The sequence below is a fragment of the Zootoca vivipara genome, chromosome 9, assembly GCF_963506605.1.
Source record: "Zootoca vivipara chromosome 9, rZooViv1.1, whole genome shotgun sequence".
In the NCBI taxonomy this organism is placed as follows: Eukaryota; Metazoa; Chordata; class Lepidosauria; order Squamata; family Lacertidae; genus Zootoca; species Zootoca vivipara.
In genome coordinates this window covers 10041403-10060189 of record NC_083284.1, presented here as the reverse complement: position 1 = coordinate 10060189, position 18787 = coordinate 10041403, and the positions used below count along the sequence as shown (strand labels likewise).

Below are 18787 nucleotides of genomic sequence, written 5' to 3'. Positions count from 1 at the left end.
CTTCCTTATTTCCTACTCTTCTTTCTCTCCCCTGTTTCCTTCCTTCCGCTCTCCCTCCCACTCCCTCTTTCCTTCCTTCCTTCCTTCCTTCCTTCCTTCCTTCCTTCCTTCCTTCCTCTCCCTCTCCTCAGAAACATAGGATGCTGCTTTATACTTCTGGCCCTTAAACCCTGGAACCAGGAGAGCAGCTTCAGTGAGTCAACCTCAGCCAGTCCCTTTGGTGAAGGGTGGTGGCTCACTGGCAGAACATCTGTCCTGCATGCAGAAGGACCCCAGCATCTCCAGGTACTAGTAGCTCTGCAAAGGTCCTGCATGAAACCCTAGCGAGCCTCCACCACCCAGTGCAGTTACCAAAAATCATTTTTCAATAAATTGTACAATAATTGTACATTTGAATATCTACTTGCCATTATTCTGACTATGTTTCTGCTTTCAGAGCTAGTTATTACTTACATTATTACAAAAAACAGTAATAATTGAATGCAGTGACAATAATTTATGATAATAAAGAGTGGACACATAGTCCTACAGATACAACCGGCCCTTTGAGGGTGACCAAACTGCTGATGCGGCCCCCGATGAATTTGAGTTTGACACCCCTGGTCTAAGGGATAGTGGACCGGCCCCCTGCTGAAAAAGTTTGCTGACCCCTGTTCTACAGGAATACAGAACTAACATCCTTCCATCTATGTAAAACATTTACAAATTTGTGGTCAGACACAGATTTATTCCTAAATCAATCCCATTGTTGCCCACAGGGTTTGCTCCTCTGAGCATGTAGGTCTAAGACCCAAGTAATTGTTCTTTCATGAAAAAGCAGTGCTTCTAGACTCACTATTTTGCAGGTGGGATTGAACAGCATACCGGCGGTTTTAGGTTGTGCAGTTAAAGTGGATTAGGCACCCTTGCTACAAGCCCACCCCTAAAACGATCTTTTTTCCATACCGCAAAAGTCTGTTGAGCAAAAGTGACAATTGCTCGACTCAATCTAGTGCAATCTCTCTGCAAACAAGGCAGAATGAATGCTCAACACACAAGTCATCTGGAAGCAGCCATATATAATCTTTAATCTGCCACCAGTTGGAAATATATTTTAATTTATGTTAAGGAAAAGTGTACATTTTCATTTTTGCATCCGAGGTCGAAACACCTTTCAGGTATTATACCTGGCTCTCACCACCACAACCAATGGCCAGGTTTGGATGATCACCTCTTTGCTTACAAAGCTATGAATGAACAGCCCCTTTGCCCCATCCTTCGTGGAAGGAACAACCAAGCCAGGAAGCCAGGAGTTAACTATAATTAGCTACATTTCTCTGTTTTGTCTAAACTAGGGAATTGCGGTTCTGAACAAGTCAGGATGTTGATGCACAGTTTGAAGTCGGTTTGATATACTGGCTTGCTCCAAAGGTGGTAAACATAATTGAACAGTTCAGGCAAAATGAAGTTAACTGCAGGTACGATATGTCTTTGTCGGAGTTGGTTCATTTAGTTTGATTAGTTAACACTCTCCAGTCATCAGTCTTCAGGAGGTTTTATTTCCGGGTCCTGGGATCATGTCAGTTATTTCACCAGCCTTTTCCTCTGCTTCAAGAGTGCCTCTCGTAATGCCAGCTGCAAAATCAGAAAGATACACATCAGCATGCGATACTTGGGTAACAGTTAAACTCCATCACCTAAGCCAGCCACGGGGAACCTTTTTGGCTCCATGCGGCACACCTTTCCCATAATGTCACATGATTAACGAGTGTGGCCCGCCCACCTATTAAGTGTGGTGGCTTTGCAAGTCTCCAAAGCTTATATGGGGAATGCAGGGAGACTTCACAAGGCTTTAAGACAGCCCCACACTCCTGTTTCAGCCCGAAATGGGAGCAGCACAAGGGCCTGCCTTAAAGGACTTCTCAAAAGCACACTTTGCACCATCAGATGTTCTTCATTTAAAGGAAAAGGGAGGTGGATGCTCCAGACAGTGTTTCTCCTTTAAGATTCCCTGCTTGCTGACTGCAGGGGATTCCCCCGTGCTGACATTCTGCTTCTGAAAGGGGCTTCCCCAAAACATGACTTCCCCAAAAGGGAAGTTTCTGCCTGATGCCCTGGAAATCCCAGCTTCTGTCATTTCAACAGTCACTTCCTTTTCTCGGTTATCTCTATCCAGACACGAGGGACAGAGGCTCGCATTTAGAAATGTGAAAAAGGTGGGAAATGAAGTTGGCGGTAAGCACAGGTTCTAGGTGTGCTGAGAACTAGGGAGGCTAACCCATTTATCGCTGCACAGACCATACCACCCTCACCATGAAAACAGCCCCCCCCCTGCTGCATCTGTGCTCCTTGCAGCCTGTTGATAAGACACAGTTTTCCTGTTTCATGGCAGAAGATTTGAGAAAGCATCACTGCCGTTGCAATTAACTAGAAACCGTTTCCAGCCTTCTCTTCTGGACAAGGTACTCCTCTTACATAGCCATTGCGTAAATCCCTTAGCTTTTTTGCAAAAGGCGGTACCACAAAATTAAAGAAAAAAAGGGGGGCATCCTCATCTTCCAGACATGCCATTTGGAAACCTGACTTCCGCCCCCTGAACAGAAGACATTGTGTGAAGCAGGTACAGAAGGGAACTGAAGAACTGCACCCTATTCTGACGTGTTGCCCCCTCTTGGACCCATCAGAGGGAGGGAAGTAGTTAAGCATCTATCTTTTCACATGGAGGTTTCTCCCTGGGTTCTGGAGCCCTGACTGTGCATGACTCCAAGGTCTGGGGAAGTTTAAGACGGAGAGGAAGGGGCAGGGTTGGGAACAGCCACATATTGTTAGGGGTAGAGGTGGTGGGATAGCCCTGCTGTTCCCTTCCACACACTCGGTAGCTCAGTCGGTGGAGCACAAGACTCTTAATCTCAGGGTCGTGGGTTCAAGCACCACGTTGGGTAAAAGATCCCTGCATTGCAGGGGGTTGGACTAGATGACCCTCATGGTCCCTTCCAACTCTGCAATTCTTTGATTTTAAGTGAGTAGTGCCCAAAGAGGCCCTCTGTTGAAGTATGAAGTTGAATAACTTAACCATATAGCAAGGAAAGCAATTCCACCAATGTGAATTGCCACTCCTAACTGGGGAAATCCCTCCCTTTGGGTCTTTGAAGCTTTCAAAGGGAGCAAAGCTACGAAGAACTTGCCTGCTTCTCCCTGAATGAGCGCTTGTTTTTTGACCGGATATTATTGCTGTATCGCATCATCATGAAATTCTTTTGCTTCTTCTTCTCTTTGTTCGTGGAGCTGGCAAAAGGGTTCAGCTTAGATTTCTTTCTCACAAATTCTTTCCTGCCCGTCTTGCCAGCCTAAAAGCGAAAGGGGGAGGAAAAGGGGGGGAAATGCTAAAACTCACACGCAAACTGTTCTCTTACTTGTTTTAAAATCTATGTAAAATAACACTTTGTAGCCAATGCACCATCATAAAAACAATTCAAGGTTGCTAGAATAGACGGGGCTTTAGGTGAGGGTTAATGTCTGGCAAGGCCACCGTTATGTGACTTCAATGGGAGAACTCGATAGCTTCGTCCCACTGCAAAGTGGAAATAGAAATCTTTTAGAAATGGGACTGAGAAGCTAGACATGAACACTGGAAAGACAGACTGTTTAACACACCTGTTGATTTCTGTGTGCTTAGGGCTAAAAAGAAAAAGAAAAAATATTTTTTTGCAGCCAGGCTGTTCAGAGCTTGTGAGAAAGAGATGTTAAATTTAGCAATCAACACACAGTTATGCCACTTGTTTAGAGTTGCATAACACTTCCTCTTTCCCCCAATTCTGCTGCTTTGCATAATACTGGTCTTGCTGATCATGGGACTGGCATGGGACCCTGAAGCCTTACTGACAAGACAGAAGTACGGTTTCTGGGGGACAGGGGGTGGGCTGGTGTGGGGGACTCCCTGATCCTGAATGGGATAACTGTGCCCCTGAAGGACCAGGTGCACAGCCTGGGAGTCATTTTGGACTCACAGCTGACCATGGAGGCACAGGTCAATTCTGTGTCCAGGGCAGCTGTCTATCAGCTCCATCTGGTACGCAGGCTGAGACCCTACCTGCCCGCAGACTGTCTCACCAGAGTGGTGCATGCTCTAGTTATCTCCCGCTTGGACTACTGCAATGCGCTCTACGTGGGGCTACCTTTGAAGGTGACCCAGAAACTGCAATTAATCCAGAATGCGGCAGCTAGACTGGTGACTGGGAGCGGCCGCCGAGACCACATAACACTGGTCCTAAGAGACCTACATTGGCTCCTAGTAAGTTTCTGAGCACAATTCAAAGTGTTGGTGCTGACCTTTAAAGCCCTAAACGGCCTCGGTCCTATATACCTGAAGGAGCGTCTCCACCCCCATCGTTCAGCGCCGAGGGCCTTCTGGTGGTTCCCTCACTGCAAGAAGCAAAGCTACAGGGAACCAGGCAGAGGGCCTTCTTGGTAGTGGCGCCCACCCTGTGGAACACCCTTCCATCGGAGGTCAAAGAGATAAACAACTACCTGACATTTAGAAAAGACCTAAAGGGGCTTAGGGAAAGCTACACCGCGGAGCGCCGACGCTCCGTCGGCAAAGGAGAGCCCCCAAGCGCGCTGAAGCCTGCATCCCGGAGCGCCGACGCTCCGGTGAAGAAGGAAAGCCCCTGAGCGCGCTGTCGCTGCCGCCACCACTCTCTCCCCCCCCCCGGGACACAGGGAGGAGAGAGAGAAAGAACATACCGGAGGGGAAGGAGAGTCCCCACGTGCACCGCCGCTGCCGCGGCTGCAGCCGTCCTCTCCCCCACCGGGACGTAGGGAGAAGAAGGAGAAAGGCCCCACTGAGGCGAGGTTCCTCGGTCCTGCCGGTCACACCGTCGCACCCTGGACTAGCAGCCCTGCCAAAGAACCACCGCCACTAACAAGGGAGAAGAGGCGAGGTAGGAGGACAAAGGCCGCGGGGGAGACACGTGGCAAAAACCAGGCCCAAGCCCAGCTCTCACCCCACCAACGAGGCCTGTTGGAAAAGGCATCGCTTTTGCAATTTCTGAATCTTTTTTTTCCATCTTTCCATTTTTCCTTTTTTTAAAAAATAAATAAATAAATATTTTTCTTCCAATTTTTACTATTATTACTATTATTCTCCCCCTATTTTTTCTTTAAAAAAAAATTCTTTTTTTTTAAAAAAACCTTATTTTTGTTGCTGTAGCTGTTTCACATATATACATATATTAATTGCTGCTCTTAACGGGCGAGACCCAGAGAGAGGCAGCGTGAGATAGGACTCCCAGAGGGAGCAAAAATACTGCTCGAGATCACCTAAGGAGATCTCTGCTTATTGTTTGTCTTTGCTTTTGTTTTGTATTGCTTCTCCCATTTTTACCAACTATCTTTTTTATATTTTCAATTTTTATATTACCCTCAAAGGCCTCCCCCCATTTCCCCCCTTCCTTTTCTCTTCTTTGCCCCGTTTTTTTTTTTTTTTGAACACCCCCCTTTTTAAGGGAGGCGCTGCCATTGCAGCCACCTCCTCCAAATAATTTTGCTTTTTATACCTCCTTTTTGGCTCTGTCTCGTGTGTGTGTGTGTGTGTGTGTGTGTGTGTGCGTGTATCACTTATATTTTTATCTCCATTTTACTTTTTAAACCCACCTCACTCTTCTCCCCCCCCCACACCAGCATCTTTACACCACCTATAACATCCCACTCCCACCCTCAACAAACAGAACCCCCCCCTTAGTTACTAATACCCAATCCCCCCTCTTTACGCATCTCCCTTTACGCATCTCCCCCTCACCACCCTACCCACCCCACTTCCTGCTCCCCCCACGCTTGTTTGACCACTTTATTTTATTTTATTTCTTAAATCCACCCCATACCTAACCCCAACACCTGTCTGTTTAGAAGGGGACCTCTGCTACCGCAGTCGTCCCAACCTTGATTTATTGCTAATACCCCCATCCCTCACACTTTCAAATACACTGTTCTCCACCCCAGCCCCAGCCCCCACTTTATACCTCACTCTAAGTGTGCCTGTTCCCCGCTCCTTCCCCCCTGATCCCCAACAACTACATACCTACACCCCCCACCCACTTTCATCAACAACCTCCCAGCAAACCCTTACCCCACACCGAACCTAAAAGCACCAATACAATATACCATCACTGCTACGACTTTCCCTCCTTCCTTCCTTCCTCCCTCTCCCCCCCTCTCTCTATTGCCCTTTCACTTCTTCCTTCCCCCCACCCCCCACTTCCCTCCAACCCCCATTTACTTTCCAATCTCCCATCCCTCCCCCTCTCCCCCTTTTTTCCCCCTCCTCCTAAATCCCTTCTCCATCCTCTTTCCCACCCTCTGACACTATACAGTTCTGCTTAAATCTACCTGATAACAACCCTGCCAAGCTCAAATCCTTTAACTACCTGTTGTGTTCCACAACCCCACCTTCCACCCCCAACTGGACCCCAACACCCCCCCACCCTGAACACACGAGGGTGCACCACTGAGGAGAACACGAGAACTCCGGAGAAGCCTACAAAACACAACCCAGGTGACACACAAATGACCGCCTAATTCAAACGCTCTGAATTGCCACCAATCAACGCCTGATCAAACCAATAATCTACGTAACACCACGACTCCCAATCACATCAAACCCTACTCCAAGAAGTCACCAAGCAGACCTCAAACCGAAAACCACAGGGAAACCACGATAACACCAGCCAGGAAAATGGCAAACAGTGCTGAGAACGCAACGCCTCTCCAGGAAGACGACCACCCGATGACTAAAAAAGATCAGAGGGATCTGGAAACAAGACTAATAGAGAGAATAACGAAAGAATTAACAAAACAGTTCACAAAACAACTGGAGGACACAGTGGCCCCCCTACAGGCACAAATCAACGAACTAACATCCAAACTGGTAGCTCTGGAGAACGAGAACCAAACACAAAAAAGGACAATAGAGCAACACCAGGAGGAAAACACACATATAAAAAAGAAACTGAACGAACTGGAAACAGAAAAGGAAGAACTGAAAATCAAACAAGCGGACCTTGAAGATCGGAATAGACGCTGCAACATCCGCTTTCGCAACTTTCCGGAAAAAGCGGAAGGGAAAAGCCCAGCGAACCTAATAGTAAGCTGGCTAAGAGAGACAGTGCCAAACCTGAAAATCGAGATAGATGACCTGGAGAGGGCGCACAGAGCTCTAAGACCCATGCCAAAACCCGACGACCCCCCAAGGGACATCATCGTGTGCTTCGCACGCTACAAAAAGAAAGAAGAAATCTGGAACTACCTTAGAAATTCGACCAACCTTCAATACAAAAACAACCACATACTGGCCTTACAAGATCTGTCCCAAGATACCCTAAATCGGAGGAAAACCTTACGTCCATGCACCCGAAGTCTCCAAGAAGCAGGGATCAAATACCGATGGGGCTTCCCCTTCCGCCTCATTGCAACAAAAAATACAAAACAATACACAGCTACCAACAAAACGGAAGCCAGGCAACTACTGAAGGACCTCGGACTCAACATCCCACCGGAATGGCTTCAAGAGGACCCACCAAGCGACAGCCAAGACCAAGACAACGAAACAACAGCAAATGGCTGGACGAAAGTCCAGAACAACAAGAAGAAAAAGGCAAAGAATCAAGAGCAACACAAAGCCCGCCATTACAACCAAACAACACCAGCATGCGCGAAACCATCCGGCCGACCATACGACACGAGAAGCCTGACCAAGAACGACTAACTCAGCACAGCAAAGAGGAACAACCTCACTGCAACAACAACCGCAGCAAGATGAAACAGCTGGAAAACATCTCAAGCTGCAGGACTGGTGACTCTCCCCTCCCTCCCCCCTCCCCCCCTAGGCTATGAACAACACTGACACCAACAACACTCCCCCCCCAGCCCCACACCCCCACAGAAACCGCCACTCCAACACCAGCCCAAACAACCTCAACCACATCCCCCATCACCCAACAACTCACAACACACACCCTCAACACACACACCCAATCCATTCCAAGGAAAAATAACAAATGCAACCTACACTACCCAACCTACGATCAGGCTAAAAGTTAAAACCCAATCAGCACAATGGTGGCACCAGAGAGCGCACCAACACTCACACCTACACCCTAACACAAAAATGATGTTGCTATTAATACTGGCAACATTGTTCCCAAACCCTATACCCGACACCCATGTCACATGGATGCTTTACATCGTCTCGCTGATCACCCCACGTCGTAAACGACAAGGGGGAAGGCCTGTCTCTGAACATGGCCCTCCACATCAGCTGAGACCCAGGGCCGGATGGCCCAGAATACCCCAAACGAACACCTATGAGCCTACACATAGGAAACTCTATACAACTTACCCCCTACTCCCTAACCCAAATCTAACTCTAACCCCATTAGCCCCCTACCCACCACACCCTAGGTCAGCGAAACCCCAATGGTTCAGCAAACAACACATAGTGAGAGACACAGGACAACCTGGACGGGTTGGCAAGGATTCACCTTACACAACAGACAGACATGATGGCTAACTTAAAAGCGATTACGTTAAATGTGAGGGGGTTGGGAAACCCCATTAAAAGAAAACGCATTACCTCATACATAAACACCATGAAACCACACATCACCTTCCTACAAGAAGTACACAACCCCCCCAAAGGGAACAAACTTCTGAGCGACCCCCGCTTCAGTCAACAATGGGTGGCACAAGGCTCAGGAAAGGCTCGCGGAGTAGCTGTAATACTTAATAAAGACCTAAACTTCAAAGCCACAACAGTCCTGAAAGACAAAAAGGGCAGATTCATTTTCATCAAAGGAACACTAGATGGCAAAATTAAACTGACAATCGGCTCTATATATGCCCCAAATTCAAAACAACTAGAATTCTTCCAGAAGACACTAAACAAACTCCTCTCCTTCATGGAAGGGGAAGCCATCCTAGGAGGCGACCTCAACCTAAACATGAAAGGCATATCCCTAAAAAACATCCAATCTACAACCCCATGGGCAACTTTTCTTCGCGGAAAACCCCCAATAACTAGGGAATCTTACAAGTTAATAAAACTGCTAAAAGACAAGGGTCTATACGACATTTGGAGTGAACAAAACCCGGGAGACACCACCCACACATTCCAATCTGGACGACATGGCACAACGTCCAGATTGGACAGCATTCTGCTCACACAGAGTCTAATCCCTTGGGTGGAATCATCAAACATAGGCAACATTAAAATCACAGACCATGCCCCGGTAGAAGTCACCATTAAAATAGGAGAGAGAACACACAGTACCCCATCATGGTCCTTTAGCCCCATCCTAACCACAAACAAACAAATTAGAGAAAGTCTCACAATAACCCTTCAAAATTACTTCAAAGAAAATGATGTGAACAACATAACAACCCCCCTCCTATGGGACGCAATGAAAGCAGTCACCAGAGGAGCTTGCATAAAAGAGAAAACGCTCCTTAAAAAACAAACCTCCACAAAGATTAGTAAAATGGAACAGGACATTACAACCCTCTCATCACGCTACAAACAAACAGGATCCAAAAAACTTCTTAAACTCATAGAACAAAAGAGAAGGGAAATAGACTCCCTAGAAATCACCAAAACAATGACCAGCATTCTATATTCTAAACAACGCTTCTATGAATATGGAGGGAAAAACTCCAGACTATTAGCAAATAGATGTAGGAAAAGAACACTCAAAACAAGAATACACTGCATCACCAAAAAAGACGGCAACACAACATTCTCCCCCAAAGAAATAACCTCAGAATTTGCAGAATTTTACTCCAATCTGTACACCTCCCGCAACCCACCTGAGAAGGAAATAAAAGAATTCTTAGCAGGACTGACCATGCCCACCTTAACAAATGAAGAACAGGAATACATGGACAGGCCCATCACCACAGAGGAAATAGACGAGGTCCTCAAAAACCTGCAACCACACAAAGCCCCAGGCCCAGACGGCTTCACAGCAGAATTCTATAAGAAATTCAAAGAACCCCTAATGCCACACATGACCCGCCTATTTAATGACATCATGAAAGGGGGGCCCATCCCCAAAACCTGGACCCACTCCAAAATAGTCTCCATCCCAAAACCACTGAAGGACAATCTCAAAGTTGAATCATATCGCCCAATCTCATTAATAAACCAAGACTACAAGATATTCACATCAATCCTGGCCAACCGCCTGAAAAACTTCTTACGCAACCTAGTAGCCCCAGATCAGACCGGCTTCGTCCCCGGTCGTAATATCACAGACCCCATCAGGAAACTGCTGAACCTAATCGAACACAGCAAGGCAACCAAAATCCCACTGACAATTATATCTCTAGACATCCTCAAAGCCTTTGATTGCCTAGAATGGAAATACCTGTTAGCAGTACTAACTAGCATGAAATTTGGCCCAAACTTTATACAAATCCTCAAACAAATATACTCCCAAGCCTCAGCAAAATGCAGAATCAACAACATAGACTCGAATAACATAGAAATCCAAAGAGGCACAAAACAAGGATGCCCATTATCCCCCTTCCTATTTATACTAGCCCTAGAACCGCTAGCTATCCGAATCCGTGCAGCCACAGACATCAAAGGAGTGGAAATAAAAGGCAGAACATATAAATTAGGGCTCTTTGCAGATGACCTAATGGTCACAACATCAGACCCCTTAAACACAGCAATCTCCCTAACCAGAGAGCTCAACACATTTGCAACGGTGTCAGGCCTGCGAGTAAACTTTGCAAAATCAGAAGCCATGTGCTTCAATACTCCTCCCCACACCCAGAAAGAACTCGCTAACATCACCAAAATAAAACTCTGTCACACCAAGTTCAGATACCTAGGGGTACAAATAACCAAAAATCTCAACAAATTATACCTCCACAACTATAAACCCTTGTGGCGACAAATAAACAAGGACCTAAAGAGATGGAACAACATGAATTTCACCCTTTCAGATAAAATGGCAATGATCAAAATGATCACTCTCCCAAAATTAACCTACTTATTCCAAACCCTCCCAGTCTGGATCCCCCCAACCCAACTTCGCAGATGGCAGAGAAAACTACACTCCTTCATCTTCTCACACAAGAAACCAAGAATAAGCACCAAATACCTGCACCTCCCCACCTCACAAGGAGGATGGGGAATCCCTAACATAGAAACATATTACAGGGCCAACCAAATTCGACATATAATCCCATATATACTGGAAGACGAGACAAAACAATGGATACACCTAGAGAGAGAGACAATTGAAAGTATCTGCACCACAGCATACCCACTCCTCCCACACAAACTAAGAAAGATCCCCACAACACTTAATAGGTACACACAAACCATGTTCAAAGCATGGAAAACAGAAACGGACAAACTATCCCCAACCACATCCCCACTACTCCCCCTAGTCTATCATCCACTATTCCACCATGCAGCACAAAACATCCAAACAAAAACTTGGCAAACCAAAGGCCTATATCGCCTACTAGACTTTTATAAAAATAACACACCTCTGACAACACAAGAAATACAAGATAAACTAGAAGACACCCAAATACCCTGGTTAGCACAACACCAATTACATGCCCTTCTGAACAAGCCAGCAATAAAACTAGCAGCAACAAGACCCCTGACACCCTTTGAAAATCTCCTCCTAACGACAAAGGGTCACGGCAAAGGGATGGTATCTGCAATATATAAAATACTGCTCCAAAATCCCACAAACCCCCCAGACACAATAAAAAAACAATGGGAAGACGACATAGGCTACGAGATTAACCCCACTCAATGGACCAGAATGTGGGCTAAACCCCCCTTTAAATCCATATCAGCAAAAAGGAAAGAACTCACTCTGAAAACCATCTACAGGTGGTACCTCACACCACGAAAACTAGCACTAATACACCCAGGAACCTCATCAAAATGCTGGAGAGGATGCACCTCAACAGGCACGTATTTCCACATGTGGTGGGAATGCCCCAAAACCCAACAATTCTGGAGAACAACCGTAAGAGAAATAGGTAAAATAACCCAACAAACATTAGAACTTACCCCAGAACTGGCCTTGCTAAACATCTTCCAGGACAATAATGCCCATCTACAACACAAAGAACTCATAACCCACTTACTCTCAGCAACCAGAAGCATCATAACCAGACACTGGAAAGACCTGTCAGGAGTAAGCATAGACCAATGGTACCAGACGGTATGGGAAACAGCCCTACTAGAAAAACTAACCAATAAGTTGAAACTGACACGGGGACAAATAGAAGAAGACGGCTTCACCCCAACATGGCTCCCCTTCATCACATACACAGTCCAACAAGACAACGACAAAAATCCACCAACAGCATACAAATCAATTTGGCTAACCTGACCCAGAACACCCACCCACCCCACTCACATAAAACAGACCACCACAGCCAACCACAAAATAAAACTATATCCTAGGCCAACCCCAACAACTCTCACCACCAAAGGAAAACAAATGCACAACAAGGAACCTATGCAAGCATTGCTGACAACTCCCCCCCCCCACACACACATTAAGTAAAACAGAAACATTGCCACACACCCCCACCCCCTTCCCTTATCTACCATTCTCCCCCCTTTTCCTCCCCAATGTCTCAACAATTGAAACTGATCTGTAAAAATGTTATGAGAGACACTGTACACGTCTTTGTAAACTGAGAAAACCTTCAATAAAATTTTTTTTTTTTTAAAAAAAAAAAAAAGAAAAGAAAAGACCTAAAGGCAGCCCTGTTTAGGGAAGTTTTTAATCTGTGATATTTTAATGTATTTTGGTATTTGTTGGAAGCCGCCCAAAGCGGCGGGGGAAACCCAGCCAGATGGGCAGAGTATAAATAAATAAATAAATAAATAAATAAATAAATAAATAAATAAATAAATAAATAAAAAAAAAATATTCTCCCGGCATCTAAAAATCTCATCTTCCTGACCAAAAGAAGAGTCTTGCTGGATCTTAGTCCAGCTCTCATAGTTGATTCTGCGAGATCCTGTTCTCAGTGTGGCCAACCACGTGTGAAGCCCTTAAGGATGGCGTGAGAGGAACAACCATCTATCTCCTCATCTGTGATTCCCAGCAACTGGTTTTCAAACAGCCATTTTTCTCTAGTAGCTACTTATTCCCCCGTGAATTTGTTACAGACCTCTTTTGAAGCCACCCAAATTGGTGGCCAAACCCCCCCCCCCCCAATCTGTTGGGAGTGAGCTCCAGAGTTCAACTATAGGCCGTGCGAAGTGCTTTCTTGTGCTTGAAATCTCCCAACATTCAGCTACGTTGACTGGGCATCTATTCTAGTATAAACGAAACTGTTTGGACAGAACGCCTCACCATTGCTGTGGCCAGTCGCGTCTCTTTATCCGACTTGGGTTTCTTGTGAAGATGCTCAATGTCCCTGAGCGAAAGCAGCTCTCCCCTGAAAAGAGCAAATGCAATAATATGACCTCATGCGTCAACTTTAGAAGAACGATGACTGCCTCACTGAAACTGCACAAACTTTAGGGGCTGGAGCAAATCATAGGAACTTCGTGCACAAGTTCCATGCACTGGCTACCGATTAATTTCCGGGCCCAATTCAAAGTGCTGGTTTTGACCTATAAAAGCTAAACGGCTCAGGACTGCAATACCTCAAGGACCACCTCTTCCCATATGAACCTACCCGGACTCTGAGATCATCTTCTGAGGCCCTCCTTCGTGTGCCTTCTCCTTTAGAGATCCAGAAGGTTGCAACACGTGAACAGGGCCTTCTCTGCAGTGGCTCCCCCGTCTGTGGAATGCTCTCTTCAGGGAACTTCACCTGGCACCTTCATTACACACCTTTAGGTGCCAGGCAAAAACGTTCCTTTTTAACCAGGCCTTTGGTTGATCTGATTGATATCTATGCCCTTTTAAAATGTGGCTCTTTTTTGTGGGTGGGGGGCTATTGGGTTGTTGTTGTTATGTATTTTGTGGTTTTATATCTTGATTTTATTCTGTGAACCACCCTGAGACCCCCGGGTATAGGGCGGTATATAAATTTAATAAATAAATTAATAATAACAATAATAATAATAATTTACCTTGACTCCTCCTCATTTTCTATTTCAATGTTTTTCCTCTTTGCTGCCTTGCCAGGTGCAGACTTCAGTTCCTTGCTAAGTTGGGCGAGGCGGATTTTCTGGAATTCCTCCTGGGTGAGGAATCTGCTGCTGCTGACGGCTGTCGCCTTGGCCTTCCGCTCTTCCACAGGCATGCCTTCGATTTTTTCTGCCTTTAAAGCAAAAGTACACATGACATCCGAGTATGGTGTTTTATTGCTATGTGACTCCACCCTGTGGCAGTTATGCATTTGTACACCAGGCTCTGCCAGGACTCAGAATTTGGACCACAGAGGCCCCGCCGTGTTGGTGTTTCCAGGGTTCAGGTCTAGCACACTAGCCTCAGCAACACAGGCATATGGATTTAAGTCAGTTTCACCGCCAACACTTCCCAGCTTCTTGATGAAATGCTGCTGTACCAATGCGCCCAGCAAGCGACTCTGTACGTAAATTTTAAATATGTTTTTGCTAAAATGCAGCAGCAGCAGCAGCAACTTACTAGCTTTTGCTGTTCCTCGTCGGAGGAATGATGCACGTCAATCCATTCTCCATCCTCGTCATCTTCCTCCTCAGCAGAACTGGCAGTCTCCCAGCCATCTGCAATGGAGGGGAAAAGATGCTGGAAGCTAGATATCACCCAGCCCTAATTGTAAGAGTCACACACAGATGATCACAGCCAAGCGTACACACATGTAAGGCACCCTCCGCATCTCTGAAATGCTAAGGAGCTTCACTTGACTATGTAATATCCCTCTCTCATCTCTCTCTCTCTTTTTTAAAGCATTTTAAAGATTTTCCAATTAAACACATTTAAACAAAAACAAACCACACATACAATCACAAACACAACAATACATAATAAACATAATAAACACAAAATTTCTCTTCTTAACATCTTATCAATCCTTATGATTTTCTTTGCTCTGCCAAGCTTTGACTTCCCTCCTTCCCCCCATTCAGTTTTCTTATTCACTCCTATCTCGCTAGTCAGTCTTGCTAATTCTGCATAGTCCATCATTTTCGTCTGCTACTCTTCAATCGTCGGTAACTCCTGAGTTTTCCATTTTTGGGCTAACAAAGTCCTAGCCGCAGTTGTCACGTACATAAATAATACTTGATCTCCTTTCATTATCTCTTGTCCTATAATTCCTAATAGAAAAGCTTCTTTTTTGGGGGGGAAAGTATATTTAAAAATCTTTTTCATTTCATTATATATCATTTCCCAAAATCTTTTAATTTTATCGCATGTCCACCACATATGATAAAATTCACCGTCTTTCTCTTTACATTTCCAGCATGTTTTGCTACTCATCCTAAACATCTTAGCCAATTTTACTGGTGTTAAATACCATCTATACATCATCTTCAAAACATTCTCCTTCAGGGCAGTACATGCAGTAAATTTCAATGTTTGATTCCACAATTTCAACCACACGTCATATTCAATATTATACCCAAAATCTTTTGCCCATTTTATCATCACATCTTTTGTCAATTCATCTTTCGTATACCATTCTAACAACAAATCATACATTTTTGACAACAATTTAGTTCTGCCTTCCAACGAATCTATTTGAAATTTGGACCTTTTGTCTTCAAAACCCATTTTTTTATCATTCATAAACACATCATTTACTTGGTGATATTGCAACCAATCCCTCTCTCATCTCTCACCTGCGAGGACCCAGTTATATCCCAGAGAGGCTCTCATTGAGGGTGGAAAGGCAGGTATAAAACTGCTTCCACCCATCCAGACACTCCCAAACACAGAATGCACTGAACAAGACAGCCTCAGTTACCTATCAGCACAGGCAGCAGATGTAAACATCAGACATAGACAACTAAGCATTGCCTGTTTGCGAATGTACTTGCAGAAGTTCAGGAAATCTATCCTGAAATGAATCAAGCTGGCTTGCTCTCTCTCTCTCTCTAACACCAGCATGGCACCTGCAGAGACCTCTCCTGGCACCCACAGGGTCTCTCTTCCCCCTGCTGAAGTTTGACTTGAAAGAAGCCAACCAGAATAGGCCGCATGGTGCGTGTGACGCCTGCACCAGTTTGCAAATGTGCCCACAGGCCCAGAGCAGCGGGCAGCCTCCAGAAACGCAAAAGCAAAACTAACCTCCTTCCAGATCCCCATCTCCTCCCTTATTCTCAAGTTCTAGGACTTCAGCTCCTGGGATGTAGTCTTTGGCATCCAACGCCCCGTATTCGTGGATTTTGGCCTCCGACGTGGCTTCTGTTGGTTTACCCTAAGAGCAATCCAAGCGTTCATGTTTTAAGAGGAGCAACACATTCTGGCTATGAACTGCACAGGAATCATTTATTTGAGACAAAATATTCTAATCCACAAGGCGTAGTGATGGTCACAAACTTGGATTGCTTTGTGTGTTCTAACAAAATAAAAATAATCCTTCCAGTAGCACCTTAGAGACCAACTAAGTTTGTCATTGGTATGAGCTTTCATGTGCATGCATACTTCTTCAGAGTGAGGCTCCTGTCAGTACAGGGTTTCCTTTTTTAAGTCAGCCGAGTCACCCAGAACGTCTCTCATGTCATCTGTCGGTGAATTCGCATGTGGGAATAAACACCTCACCCATTCCAGCTCTGCTTAATGTATTTGTTGAAGAATTAACACTACAACTTAAACAACTACAGCCGTACCTCGGATCCTGAACGCCCTGGGACTTGGATTTTTTGGCTCCCGAACACCACAAACCCAGAAGTGATTGTTCCAGTTTGTGAACGTTCTTTAGGAACCTGAACGTCCGACGGGGCTTCTGATTGGCTGCAGGAACTTCCTGCAGCCAATCCGAAGCAGCGATTTTGTTTTCGAACATTTTGGAAGTCGAACAGGCTTCTGGAACGGATTCCGTTTGACTTCCAAGGTATGACTGTACAGTACTGGTCTAAGGAAAAATTAAGTAAAATTATGTATGGACAATCATTCCTCCTCTCTGTTCTTCAGTCACCTGGGCAGAGTAACAGCCACACTTCTCTCCTTCAGAGCATGTCTAATAAAGAAGTTGGTCACTAAGGAAACTCTGTTGCTAGGGAAGACCTGTTGTTGGGAGAAAACGTGTTGCTAGGGGCAAAACTATGCAAGGATCATTTCAAGTCTATTTTTAGACTAACTCTAACAGCTCCTGTTTTCCAGGGAAAGCTCTCTGCCTTGCATTCCATGAAAGCAGACAGAATCTGCAGGTTGCAGAACAATCCCCTTCCCTAAAATGTCCAAAACAACATACAACCACATCCTACTATTTCATTCAGCCACGAGGAAGTTAATATTCCAAAGACGCACTATCAAGGGTTTAACAAACCAGTTATCGCACTAGCACTGAAAACTCAAGGCGTGCTTTACCCGGAATTTTTTCTGCAGCATCTTTGGATTGAGCGACCGGAACAACTGTATCAACGTTCTTGCCGACATCATTACATCTGCAGAGAAAAATGGGAGTGAATCAAAGATGTTCTGAGAGCAGGGTTCAGACTGACTATAAAGCACATTTCTCAATTAAACTAGATTTTCTCTTGGAAGTCGCTTTCCATTTTTCACGGAAACAAATGAAAAGGGCACCCAAACTCTCAATAAAATAAAAATGAACTAAAATATCATAGCCAAATAAAATATTCATGGAGTAAATGGCATCAAAGAAACCCAGCAATAATTTGAATAAGCACCTGGCACCTGGGAGAGAACACAATGTAGACTTAATAGGCTCCTAATCCTCATGAACCAACAGGGCGAGAAACCTAAATATGTCCTTAAGTCAAATACGTGCCCGTGTAAAGTAGCAAACTTACTCTTGTTTTTATGGGATCTGTACTGCGCCAGGTCTTGCAGCAAGTCTTCTGCCATGGCCAGAGGGCATCTAGCAGATATCTCTTTTATAGCATTAATCCTGGAAAATTAAGACATTTAAAAATATTAAACCATGGTAAAATTACGGTACACTTGAAAAGTGTGGAAGCAACCAAAATTCAGCTCTAGAAAAAGCTGGATTCTGCCACTTGCATAGGCAAATCCACTTATTTTTCATTGTTTAATCTGCTTCATGAGTAATGGCAAATTGCTATTCAGTGGAAGTTGTCTTACGCAGTCAGGCTGCCCAGCTCAGCAATGCCTACGCTGACTGCCAACAGCTCTCCAGGGTTTCATACCGGGGGTCTCTTTGTCATCCCCACCTGGAGGTGCCACAGATTTAACTGGGGGCTTTCTTCATGCAAAACTACTGAGCTACGTCCTTCCTCTTGTATTGTGATGTGGTACTACAAGATGGAAACTAAGAATCAAAATGCACGTTCCTAAGAGGAAATAGGAAGCACTTCCGCTCAGTCTAACCCAGGGTTTCCCCAACTCGGGTCTCCAGATATTTGGGGACTACAATTCCCATCATCCCTGACCACTGGTCCTGCTAGCAAGGGATGATGGGAGTTGTAGTCCAAAACCAGCTGGAGACCCAAGTTTGGGAGACCCTGTTCTGGCCACTTCCCACCCATAGTCACGCATATCCAAGCTCAGATGTCCCTGAGCTTTAAAGTTTTACCTACCCAACAGTCATCACTTCTGCGGAGTTTTTTTCCGTGACGAAGTTGTTGGCTATTGTCATCAGCACTGACTGGACAATCTGGTGATAAAGGAAGCCAAGAGGTAAGACAGAT

The 18787-nt window shown here is 45.2% G+C and overlaps 1 protein-coding gene across 1 annotated transcript in view; it reads right to left on the bottom strand.

Moving 5' to 3' along the window:
- Positions 1-661: 661 nt before the first annotated feature.
- The window catches only part of SDAD1 (SDA1 domain containing 1), a 34064-nt gene continuing 15938 nt past the window's right edge, over positions 662-18787 (bottom strand). The window contains exons 14-22 of the mRNA XM_035103080.2: positions 18677-18753; positions 17930-18027; positions 17487-17563; positions 16245-16374; positions 14622-14719; positions 14105-14295; positions 13377-13461; positions 3165-3326; positions 662-1614 (exon numbers count right to left, since the gene is read on the bottom strand). Coding sequence (XP_034958971.2) covers positions 1564-1614; positions 3165-3326; positions 13377-13461; positions 14105-14295; positions 14622-14719; positions 16245-16374; positions 17487-17563; positions 17930-18027; positions 18677-18753 — 969 coding nt within the window. The 3' untranslated portion in view covers positions 662-1563. The remainder of the gene's footprint in view (positions 1615-3164; positions 3327-13376; positions 13462-14104; positions 14296-14621; positions 14720-16244; positions 16375-17486; positions 17564-17929; positions 18028-18676; positions 18754-18787) is intronic.